This window comes from Sander lucioperca, chromosome 5 (genome assembly GCF_008315115.2).
Source record: "Sander lucioperca isolate FBNREF2018 chromosome 5, SLUC_FBN_1.2, whole genome shotgun sequence".
In the NCBI taxonomy this organism is placed as follows: Eukaryota; Metazoa; Chordata; class Actinopteri; order Perciformes; family Percidae; genus Sander; species Sander lucioperca.
The window spans coordinates 29,755,535-29,768,254 of NC_050177.1; the positions used below are offsets into that span (position 1 = coordinate 29,755,535).

Below are 12,720 nucleotides of genomic sequence, written 5' to 3' on the forward strand. Positions count from 1 at the left end.
CTCTGGAGATTGAACTCCATCGAAACCATAGGCTATGTCATAAAGGGTAGATGAACCCAAACATATCCCCCGATGGAGTCCAGACACTGGTGGTGGTGATGAAGTGCACAGGAACCAATCGAGAGCCAAGCGCTGACGATACCCGAAGAAGTGGGCGAGACTTCCGGTGGTTGAAGGGGAGGAGGCGGGACTCATGCACTCTATTCCTGAAACGACAACTGACAACCGCAGAGGAGAGAGCAGATTTCAAACAGGATGTCATGCTGTCATAGGCTCGTGACAAATGACTCTGATTGGTTTAACTAACAACACAGCTGAACCTGATTGACTACTGACATGTGACACGCCAAGAAACAGCTGATCAACTAGGACTACGTTTACACGTGGCCGGCTATTTTCATAAACGGACATTTAGAACCTCTATGTTTTCAGAAAAGTGTCTGTTTACATGTACCCGTGTATATATGCCGTCAATGTCGTCAAGAGCACGCCACACCTGTAGGTGGCAGTGTAACGAGAAGCTCAAGCCCACGTTAGCCAATCAGAATCCCGAAAATAGCAACAACAGCAACGACTCACTTTCTCTTTCTCTCTCTCGGCTGCCTAAACCTCCGTTTGTCTCAGTTTAAATGCAAACGTGCAAACAAAGTTTTCCAAAATCTCCACTTTGGCCGGAGTTTTTAGAAATAATCGTTTTCTGTGATAAAAACGGGGTTTTCGTGTAAATGAGAGGCCAAACCGCAGGAAAATATCTGCGTCTTCCCTTCGTGTAAACGGGGCTTAGGAGTGATGAAAAAGGAATATGAAGTCTTCCTGTAAGAACTTACGTAGAGCTACATAAGACACAACAATCTGACATAAAGTCACGTTTGCCATTTCAAAACGCCGCCATTCAGAATGACATTACATGAGCTGATTGGCCAATAGATGCGCTACCTGGCCAAACACCTCAATGGTTAATTGTTACCACTTTAATCAGGAAGTAAGCACTATGATGCCTCTTTTTTCTATACATTTTTTCTGCAATTTTCTTTTTCAGTTTACTGTTTTTTGTGATCGTATTTTCGTTCAGTCCAATGTAAATATATCTGCTGTGCATATGTTGCACTGACTTGTTTGGTGAAAAATAAAAAATGAAAATGTTTCAACAGCATGTGTGTGTATCTGCAAATATCTGCGCATGTGAACAATGTGAAGAATTTTCTACAATTTGCACTATTTTAGTATTATGGCAAAGCATACTAAGGATGAGAGTGCTTTTCATTATGCCCAACAGTGTGTAGCTGGTTAGACAAACATCTGGTAATATGAATGATTAATTATTAATAATAATAATTATGAAGTGTGTGCCATGTGGTGCAAAAGGATGATTTTGATAATGCTGTCGCAGTGCTTCATTGTGCAGGATATATGAGGTATTTTGCAGTTTGCGTGTGTGTGGTTTTGTGAATTAGTTTGCAAAATTGTGTTTTAGCAATTGGAAAAAACTGTATTCATCATGTGATCAACCACGGATTGACCAATGAGAGAACCCCATCTTGAGTAGCTTTACAGTGGTGTCCATACTGCATGCAACTATCTAGTCACTATATCAGCATTACAAATCAATCAGACTTTGTTTGTGCATACAACCCCCCGCCACGACACACAGGCACGCACACACACACACACACACACACACACACACACACACATATTCTTTATTCTAAAAATGATACCTTTGGTTTCCATATCTTTGTACTTTTGTTTTCTTGTTTCATGCTGCTGTATAAAACGCTGTGCTACTCTTACAAACGTAATGTTTTGTCCAATAAGTATTTCCTATTTTACTGTAACATTACATTGTTGTTTACAGTGCACTTTTCAACCACTCTCAGCAGATTACTTTCTCTCTAGAACATCGTAAATGTAGATATAGGCCTATGAAAGACAAAAGAGCTTTAGAACAACAGTTTGTTTGTAAGTTGATTTGATTAGGACAATGCACATTAATCAACATTTCTGTAAATGCCTCAGTGTTAGCCAGTCCTAGTTACCTAGCATGCATGTCTTTACGGTGGGAAGAAACCCACGCAAACACAGGGAGAACATGCACACTCCACACAGAAAGGCCCAGAACGACCTGGTTTTGAACCCAGAACCTTCTTGCTGTGAGGCATAAGTGCTAACCACTGAGCCGCCGTGCTGCCTTACAGTGTGCATGTGGTATTTCCAAAAATGTATTATAATGAAAAAAGTGTTTGCCATTTGATGCAAATGCTACATTTTGAGATGCGTTTAAGGTATTTTGAATGCAGTTTTTCATTTTGAAGGAGATGTGAGGCATTTTGTGTGTGCAGTTTTGGAAATTGTGTGTAGAGTTTTGAAAAAAGAAGACATAGTTTTGAAAATGTGTTTAACCAGTTGAATACTTGAACAATGGCTGTAACCCTATTACTTCAAACCTGTAATATTGACTGTTGATTTGTGTCTATCCTACTGTCTACTTCGTTCCCTTATAATGCCCATATTTAATGCTGTCTGTATTTAAACTTTATCCTTGCACTGCTATATAGTTTTTATATGACTATGTCTACATTATTCTCTTATATTGCCCATATTTAATGCTGGTCTCTAGACTTTATCCTTGCACTATTGGACTTATTTGCACTACCACCATGACACACACTCCTCATAGAGCACCTTACCATGCATACTGAATGATTACATTACATGTCATTTAGCTGACGCTTTTATCCAAAGCGACTTACAATTGCTGTATATGTCAGAGGCCGCACACCTCTGGAGCAACTATAGGTTAAGTGTCTTGTTCAGGGCCACATTGGTTGATGTATCGCAGTGGGAATCAAACCCAGATCTCCCACACCAAAGGCATGTGACATATCCACTGCGCCCTCACCACCCACTGTGTGTCAAACTCGAGGCAACAACCCAAGAGACGAGAGACTCGGGTGACATTAGAGCCACAAAAACCAAATCAGCTGAAAAGTTTAACCAGTATAACGTGATGGTTTGATGCCCAGTCATCAGAGTTCACTTTCACTTCCTCTTCCTTCCTTCTTTCTGTCTTTTACTTTGGTTCTTCAACATTAAATAAACATAAAACTTAAACTGTGAATCCCACAGGTTATACACATCTTTAATAATATATAGACAGTTATTTATTTACAATTATGCAAACATAAATCTGCACATATAGCCTAACATTTCTGTCTTAGTATAAAATATCACATTATGACACAATGATGACCACAGCAGTATTCCTGGACATGCAAACTGCAAACTGCCTCTCCCTCCTCCTGGCGCTTAGTCTACTGTATATCCATATCCAGATAAGACAATGCCGTGACAGAATCTTGATTTGTTTGGTGAAGGCTAGGTGCGTTGTCCTCATATCTCTTGCCTCCACTCCTTGCGACCTCCCTTGTCTCCCTCTAACGTGGCTCAGATGACGGGGGTTGAGGCAGGTGTTGAGCGCCGACAGGAAGAGCCTCCCCTCCTTTAGACTGTTTTATTTAACGCTGTGACGGCTAAATGGCTGCACAGTAGCCATTTTTAAACATGTGACGGATGCAGTTTTAAAATGGGGTCAGCCCTATGTTCCCACAGCTCTATGTTCCCACAGCCCTATGTTCCCACAGCCCAATGGTCCAACAGCCCTATGATCCAACAGCCCATTGGTCCCACAGCCCAATGGTCCCACAGCCCTATGTTCCCACAGCCCAATGGTCCCACAGCCCTATGTTCCCACAGCCCAATGGTCCCACAGCCCAGTGGTCCCACAGCCCTATGTTCCCACAGCCCAATGGTCCCACAGCCCAGTGGTCCCACAGCCCTATGTTCCCACAGCCCTATGTTCCAACAACTCAATGTTCCCACATTTCTAAGAATTTCTTTTCACTGAAAATTAGGCCCTATGTTCCCACAGCCCTATGGTCCCACATTTCTAAGATTTTTCTTAAAATTAGGCCCTATGTTAGGGTTAGGGTTACATTCCATCTGTAGTCCATTGCTACTGGATAAGAGGTTGGGTGTAATTGGCTACCAAATTGGGAGAAAGGGGGATACAATCTGATACAAATTTATGAAAAAGTAAGTGTATATAGGGCCTAATTTTGAAAGAAAAAACTTAGAAATGTGGGAACATAGGGCTGTGGGAACATAGGCACGCTCCCTTTAAAATACGTAGTTAACGTTGTGAAACAAAGCTAGTTCAGTTCAGGCAACGAAAATACTTTAATAAAACATCAGGGATTGGATAAAAAATGAGTCACTTCAAATAGGGACGTAACTCTACGTCATAGACTTATTTTTTTATAAAAGTTACCAACTTTAGTTTTAAGTACAGTTACGTTAATTTAAGTTACTTAACTTTGGGAATTGTGAGTTAGAATATAGATTATTTACTTTCAGAAAGACAAAGAGGTGCATTCACTGACAACAATATTTACACACGACACGACAGTCCGCTTAAGGCTAAGTGTTCCTCTCCTTTGGTCCCCTCTCTTGTCCCCTCCTTTTAGTCCACCCTCTCTTGTCCCCTCCTTTTAGTCCACCCTCTCTTGTCCCCTCCTTTTAGTCCACCCTCTCTTGTCCTCTCCTTTTAGTCCACCCTCTCTTGTCCCCTCCTTTTAGTCCACCCTCTCTTGTCCCCTCCTTTTAGTCCACCCTATCTTGTCCCCTACTTTTAGTCCACCCTCTCTTGTCCCCTTCTTTTAGTCCACCGTCTCTTGTCCTCTCCTTTTAGTCCACTCTGTCTTGTCCTCTCCTTTTAGTCCACCCTCTCTTGTACTCTCCTTTGGTCCCCTCTCTTGTCCTCTCCTTGTCCCCTCTCTTGTCCTCTCCTTTTAGTCCACCCTCTCTTGTCCCCTCCTTGTCCCCTCTCTTGTCCTCTCCTTTTAGTCCACCCTCTCTTGTCCCCTCCTTTTAGTCCACCCTCTCTTGTCCCCTCCTTTTAGTCCACCCTCTCTCGTCCCCTCCTTTTAGTCCACCCTCTCTTGTCCTCTCCTTTGGTCCCCTCTCTTGTCCTCTCCTTTGGTCCCCTCTCTTGTCCTCTCCTTGTCCCCTCTCCTTATCTCCTCTCCTTGTCCCCTGCCTCCCTCTCTAAATGTGACTCAGACTCTGTCCAGTGGTCAGCGACCCCCTCCTCTGCTTTCTCCCTGACAGTTTCCTCAGCAGCGACTCTCTGAAGGTTCGGCACATCAGGAAGTAGATGAGGGGGTCGAGGCAGACGTTGAGCGCCGACAAGAAGAGCGTCCCTTCCTTCAGCTGGAACAGCAGGAAGCACGTGTCCCAGCTGAAGCCCGACGCCGGCATCTGGCTCAGCGTGTACGGCACGCGGCACACATGGTACGGCACGAAGCACACGAAGAAGACTGCCAGGATGCTGAAGATGCTGCGGTTGGACTTCCGGCAACTGCTACTGCTGCTGTTGTTGTTGCTGCTGCGGCGCACGCGGCGGTACGACTGGTAGACGCGGCAGGCAATGGAGGTGTAGCAGTAGGCGAGGACCAGCAGGGTCACCCAGAACAGGCCCACGCTCAGGAAGGTAGACACGCGGTGCCACTGCACGCCCAGCTGCGTCTTCAGCTGCATGCAGTGCTGTGCGTTCTCCTCGGTAGCCGGCCGGCTGGTCAGCACCACGTTGGGCAGGACGCAGAGAAGGAGGAAGCTCCAGGTGAGGAACGCCATCACCCGGGCAAAGCCAACGCTGTGCAGGTGATGCAGCAAGGATCCACTGCCAAACCTTGAAAGAAACAAGACAAGAAACTTAAGAGCACATCTTGGGTAAACACAAGATTTAAAGCAGTGCTTTTGCACGATTCTTTGTTGAGAAAGTCAGCTTTACACATCTAAGACTAAAGTCTGACACCATCTCACATCTACCGTTAAAGTCATAGAGATTATTTTTTGGACTTTTCCGCCTTTATTTTGATAGGACAGCTAGGTGAGAAGGGGGAGAGAGAAGACATGCAGGAAATCATCAAAGGTCAGATTCAAACCTTGGGCCTCTGCATCGATGCATAAACTTCTCAGTATATGTGCACCTGCTCTACTCACTGAGCCAACCCAGCCACACATTAATGACATAATATGTAAAGACTGGGGATCTTGCAGGGTCACACTTTGCAATACTACAACTAGAATCGTTTAGAAAGATTTAACCAAGCTAGCTAGCTACCGCTAGCGTTAGCTGGTAACTTAAGGAAAAGTAAGTGTAGCAAAAAGCTACATTCTATCTATAGTCCATTGCTACTGGATAATAGGTTGAGTGTAACTGGCTACCAAATTGGGAGAAAGGGGGATAAATTCTGATACAAATTTATGAAAAAGTAAATGTGGGAACATAGGGCCTAATTTTGGAAAATAATCTTAGAGATGTGGTAACATAGGGCCTAATTTTGGAAAAAAATCTTAGAAATGTGGTAACATAGGGCCTAATTTTGGAAAATAATCTTAGAAATGTGGTAACATAGTGCTGTGGGAACAGGGCTGTGGGAACATAGAGCTGTGGGAACATTGGGCTGTGGGAACATAGGGCCTCATTTTGGAAAATAATCTTAGAAATGTGGTAACATAGAGCCTAATTTTGGAAAATAATCTTAGAAATGTGGTAACATAGGGCCTAATTTTGGAAAAAAAATCTTAGAAATGTGGTAACATAGGGCTGTGGGAACATAGGGCCTAATTTTCAGTGAAAAAAATAAATGTCTCCAGTGCCCAAAGGTCTGCGTTTATCCACCGGCAAACCTCCCGTTGGATGATGCGCTTCAGAAGGGCTCTAAATTGTGCCAAACCGACTGTACCAAAGTTTAAAGGCAGACACTCAGAAGCATATGAAGAGTCCTCAAACCTGGACCTGCAGGAAGACGAGGTGGCCGCTGCAGCGGGAGGCGACGTGTGTCGCACGATCTTGACGTAGCGCTCGAGGCTGATCAGCCCCATGAACAGGATCCCCACGTACATGGAGGAGTAGAAGAGCACGGCGGTGTAGCGGCAGCTGACCACGTGGAGGCGCCAGCCGCCGATGCCCAGCTGCACCGCTAGCCGGAAGGGGAAGGTGGCGAGCATCAGCAGGTCGGCCACCATCATGTTCTTCAGGTAGACCACGAGGCCCGAGTCGCTCGGCACTCTGAAGAAGATCCAGGCGGCCACGCCGTTCAGGGACACGCCCACCACGCAGATGAGCAGGTAGAGCGGTGGCAGCACCTGCCGCGTGAAGGTGCTGCCCAGGTCTGATTGGTTGGTGGAGAGGAGGCGGGTGGAGTTAAGCAGATCCATCACTGGAAACACACAGACAAACAATGGGTTTTCATAAAAAGTTCAAATTGTGTAGTGCATGCAGGGCTCCAGACCGCCACCAAATCTTTTAGCATTTTGCGATTTTTTATTTTATTTTTTAGGATACAAAAACATTAATAAAACAAATCAAAAGCATCGAAATTTAAAAAAATATATATATATAGTTTAGGCTATATGTCGAGAACATTTACTTTTTCAGACTCTTAAAATCTCTGTATCTGTGCATGGGTGTGTGTGTCTGCGTGTATGTGTTTGTGTGTGTGTGTGTGTGTGTGTGTGTGTGTGTGTGTGTGTCTCTATGTGTGTGTGTGTGTGTGTGTCTGTGTGTGTGTGTCTCTGTGCGTGTGTGTGTGTGTCTGTGCATGTGTCTGTTGTGTGTGTGTGTGTGTGTGTGTGTGTGTGTGTGTGTGTGTGTGTGTGCGTGCGTGTGTCTCTATGTGTGTGTGTGTGTGCGTGTCTGTGTGTGTCTCTGTGTGTGTGTGCGTGTGTCTCTGTGCGTGTGTGTGTGTCTGTGTGTGTGAACTCCCCACATAAGCCTTTTTTGTGCAAACACAGCACTCTGTTTACACGGGGCCACGTGCATAAATAAAAAGCATCTCGAGCGTCTGTTTGTCCTGCACTTCACACACACTTCCCTCCGACTGTTCAGCACACACTCTGAGTCTTCCTTCATTCACGCTTAGAAAAACACACACCAACCGGCTGCCTTTTGTTTTCCTGTCCTGACATCTTTATTTTAAGCCCCGAGACAGGGGGCGGGGCTTCTGGGGCTCCAGCTTTGAACAATTTCTGCAAAAGCCCCGAATCTTTAAAGGGTTTTAAAATAACTTCAACTTTGTGTCAACAGTCTCTCTGACTGGACCTGCAAATCAACGCTGCAGCCCTACCTCCTAAGTTATGGGACTTAGAAACAGAAACAGTGACTGGTTTTGACTAAAATGTCAAAAAAAACTTTTTTAAAAAGCAACGCAAATTTTGAAAAAAGTGTCAAAAAAGTCGGTAAAAGTAACAAATGTTGAAAAAAAAAAACCATCAAACTAAAGCGACAATCTCATCGGAAAAAGGTGACAAAAATGTCGAAAACCTGACAAAAACAAAAACAACATTGGCAGGGACAAACGTTTAAAAAAAAGATGTTTTTGCCAAAGCCTGTACAGATTTTTAGGCATTCTTTTATCAAATATCGTGAAAACCTTCTAGGTTTGGGCTGAACCCTGATTGTTTCCAGCGTCTGGCTCCGCCCCCGCCGTCTGAAACACCTTTAAGGTGCTTACACGCCAACCAGACGGCCGACCGTTGGCAGAAAAGCCAGTCGGACTGATCAGTCGGGTCCCCGAGGTCCAAAAAAATGCCAACCAAATAGTCCCGACCAAGCGCGTTTACTTATAGCGTTAAAGGGACGGCAATAGTCCCGACCAAGCGCGTTTACTTAAAGCGTTAAAGGGACGGCAATAGTCCCGACCAAGAGCGTTTACTTATAGCGCTAAAGGGACGGCAATAGTCCCGACCAAGCGCGTTTACTTATAGCGCTAAAGGGACGGCAATAGTCCCGACCAAGCGCGTTTACTTATAGCGCTAAAGGAGACTTTTAGCGTCAATAAGAACGACAAAGGCACCTAACCAAGCGTCCATATTTTACGAGATGAGTGTGAGAACCTGTTGTGTACAGAGGCTCAGTGCTCGCTGCAGCGGCTCCAGGCTCTTTGGGCTTTTGCTGCAGGTCATTCCCCCTCTCTCTCTCTCCTTTCACGTCTGAGCTGTCTTATGAAATAAAGGCCTAAAATGCCCAAATATTCTCAACATTTTGGTCATCTTTTTCAGAACCTTTGTCGCTTTCCCCCCTGCTTTTTTGACATTATTGTGATTCCCCCCCGACGTTGTTAAAGCTTTTCCCGCCATTTTTTCAACATTTTTTTTTAGCAATAATTCTTTTTCAAATGCTATGAAGTTAAATGAAACACCCAAATTCAATGAAAGTAGTAAACCGATCACTTATTTTCAACCCGGTCTTACGGCAGTTTGTGTAAATGTCACGTTATTTTTAATCTCTTGTTTACGTGGTGGCCAGCACGAAATACCCTACGGGGAAAGGACGCCTCACACGCCGGGACACGGCCAAAAAGGACGCCCCATATGCCGGGAGGCGGCCGCGGGGGACGCGCGAGAATAACGCGATGGCGGAGGTTGGGTTTAGGAAAAACCCTACGGGAAAAGGGCGCCTCACACGCCGGGAGACAGCCGCTGGGGACGCGCAACAATAACGGGACGGTTGTGATTAGGAAGACTACGGGAAACTAAACGCCACACGCGGGACGCGATCCCCGCTCGCCCGGGTGAAAGTCCTGTGATGTTTGACCCATCCACCCCCCCGACCTCCCTCCCTACGCAGATTTTTGGCTCTTTATACTACACATTTGGGCAAAGTGGCGGCTCAGTGGTTAGCGCTTCTGCCTCACAGCAAGAAGGTTCTGGGTTTGAATCCAGGTCGTCTCAGGCCTTTCTGTGTGGAGTTTGCATGTTCTCCCAGTGTTTGCGTGGGTTTCCTCCAGGTGCTCCGGTTTCTTCCAACCATAAAGACATGCATGCTAGGCAACTAGAACTACAGTTGAAAATTAGCTGACTGGATAACGCTGGTGCATTTACAGAAATGTTGATTAATGTGCATTGTCCTAATCAAATAAACTTACAAACTCCAAAGCATTTTCGTGCTGTGACCACGAAATATGCTTATCATTGAAATACATTACTTCACATTTTCACGTAATAGACGAGAAAAACGTCCCCGTGAACACGTATCAATAGATTAAAAATAACGTGACATTTACACCAACTACCGTGAGACCGGGCTGCTTATTTTACATGTGAAGAGCGTCGTATGAAGCCACCAGCATTCATGTTTTTTGAAAATTTGGTTGAAAGAAAACCCAAATTTCTGATTTCTGATTTCTGACTTTTTGGAAAATGGGTCAGATTTGACCCCGAGGACAACAGGAGTTGAAACGCTGAAGCGATCCCATTCTGGCTTCTGCGTCTGACCGGCGCTGCTCTGACCCAGGAACAGTTGATATTGAGTTCATATCTGGTCTCAGGAGTTTCCCTCTGACTTCCTGTGTTTATGTTGTATTGTTACACACTTTTGGTAAGGTTACTAGGACAACTCAGCCCAGAGTAATTTTATTCTCCCCAAAATAAGTTTCCTTTTTATTTTTAAAGAACTATACAAAAAAGCAACTTTCACTGTCCCTCGCAACTTCATTGCAACAAAAATCCAAAAGACATGGCAACTTTTATCGCAATTTTTTACAAAAGCTCCCGCAAAATCAGGCATTTTGGGCCACAACAATCTCAAAAAAAGGCCGTGAAATCCTGGAGGGACTGATTAATGCTGTTACTGAGAGATTAGAGTCAATATTTCTTTTGTTAATTAAACATGCAGGCCTACAATTACTGTAGAATATGACCAAACTGACCAAACACAATTTTACCAAGGTCTCGCAGGTTTTTTTTCACATCACTCTTTATTTGCCTATATTAATAAAATATAATGCATTGAAGCAATTCAAAATATGCTAGTGCACTTTCTTTTATAAATTTGAGTAGTAGTGGCTGGTAAAAAATATAAGTGGCTGGTGAAATTGGGCATCCACCAGCCACAGTGGCTGTTAATTAAAAAAGTTAATTTCCCACCCTGGTTGTTACGCATGAAGCAGCTGAACCGTTCCCGTCAGAGACCCTTTCAGATAGAAATCTCTCCCAGCTCTCGGTAGAGTTTATAAACTCTCCGTCAGATCAAACCAGACTGCTCTTGCTCCTGATGGCCGGGGGTTTGAGGCCATGATGGCGTCCCGTCAGGGATGATCAGGGGGCGTAGCGAGGGGGGCTGTCCACAAAAATTAACAAATGTCAAAAAAAATGTTTTTAAAAAAAACAACAAAAATGTCAAAGCTAAGCCTGAATGTTTCCGCACACACGCACACACACTAACGCACGCACACATACACACACACGCACTAACGCACACACACGCATAGCACACACACGTGCACACACACACACTAACGCACGCACACACACAAACGCACACATACACACACACATGCACTAATGCACACATACACACACACGCACACACACACACACACACAAATGCACACATACACACACGCACGCACACACACACACACACTAACGCACACACACACACACACGTAAACAGCAACACAAACAAACGACAAAAAAGTCTAAAAAGTGTTTGAAAAAAGCAAGAAAAGCACCAAAAGCATTAAGAAAACAAATTAAGATGTTACAACTATCATAATTCACAAATGATGTTAAAAATAGTTGATGTATCTGCTTTAAATGGAGCCTTTCCATCTTGTAAAAGCTCAGTTTGAAGAGCTCCTGTGATCTTATCAGCATTTCCTTTATAACAAGTTAATCTAGCAGCACGTTTCCTGAGATAATGATCGTTATCGAGTCAGTGCATTGCAACAGAAGACTTAGCCAGTCCAATTAATTACCAAAAATGATTAAAATGATTCTGTTTTTGTGACTGAAACTGTGTATCTGTTAGGACTTCCAGGGGAAAGTGATGATTTATTAATGATCGTAGAGTCTGTTGTTGGAGCTAAACGGGTAAAGTTTGACCTGAGAGAGAACGGTCACGTGGTCACTACAGTCTGAAGTAGGGGTGTCACGATACCAAAAATTCAGGAGTCGGCGCCAATACCAGTAAAATAACACGATTCTCGATGCCTATTTCAATACCACGGTAAAAAAAGATTTTCTAAGATTCCATGTATATTTTAAAAATATCAAAATGTCATAACAAGACATACAAAACATGTGCAATGGAGCCCAGAACAACATAATAAAGTGCAATGAATGGTCATAGTGCAACAGCTAGTGTCCCCAGACACATACCAGTCCCTCCAGAAAAACTTGATTATGCGATCGCATAATTCAATGCATAATCAGCCAAAGTCCGCATATTTATGCGGGGGGGGCCACATTTTTTCAAATACGCCGCACTTTCGCCCGCATAAATTGCCGATTTCCGCGCAAAATATGCGGGGCTTGCATGATTTCATAATCCCCGCATTTTTGTTGCAAAAAAGTCACACATATCTTAGCAGAAAGTTGATAATGATGTTGCGTTTACTTCACACAAGAGCAGCCGTTTTCCCCTGTTGCCATGGGAACATTATGAAGTGACATTATGAAGTGACGTTATGAAGTGACGTTATGAAGTGACGTTATGAAGTGACGTTATGAAGTGGCGTCATGAAGTGACGTTATAAAGTGGCGTTATAAAGTGGCGTTATGAAGTGGCGTTATGAAGTGGCGTTATGAAGTGGCGTCATGAAGTGACGTCATGAAGTGGCGTCATGAAGTGACGTCATGAAGTGACGTCATGAA

The 12,720-nt window shown here is 44.1% G+C and overlaps 2 protein-coding genes across 2 annotated transcripts in view; both read right to left on the minus strand.

The window, feature by feature from the left end:
* LOC116034886 (NLR family CARD domain-containing protein 3-like) overlaps window positions 1-12,720 on the minus strand; it is a 972,843-nt gene that overhangs the window by 669,908 nt on the left and 290,215 nt on the right. The gene's annotated exons all lie outside the window — the stretch shown is intronic.
* Window positions 5,021-12,720, minus strand: part of LOC116054959 (P2Y purinoceptor 14) — a 14,688-nt gene continuing 6,988 nt past the window's right edge. The window contains exons 2-3 of the mRNA XM_031306705.2: window positions 6,854-7,283; window positions 5,021-5,746 (exon numbers count right to left, since the gene is read on the minus strand). Coding sequence (XP_031162565.1) covers window positions 5,104-5,746; window positions 6,854-7,281 — 1,071 coding nt within the window. The 5' untranslated portion in view covers window positions 7,282-7,283 and the 3' untranslated portion in view covers window positions 5,021-5,103. The remainder of the gene's footprint in view (window positions 5,747-6,853; window positions 7,284-12,720) is intronic.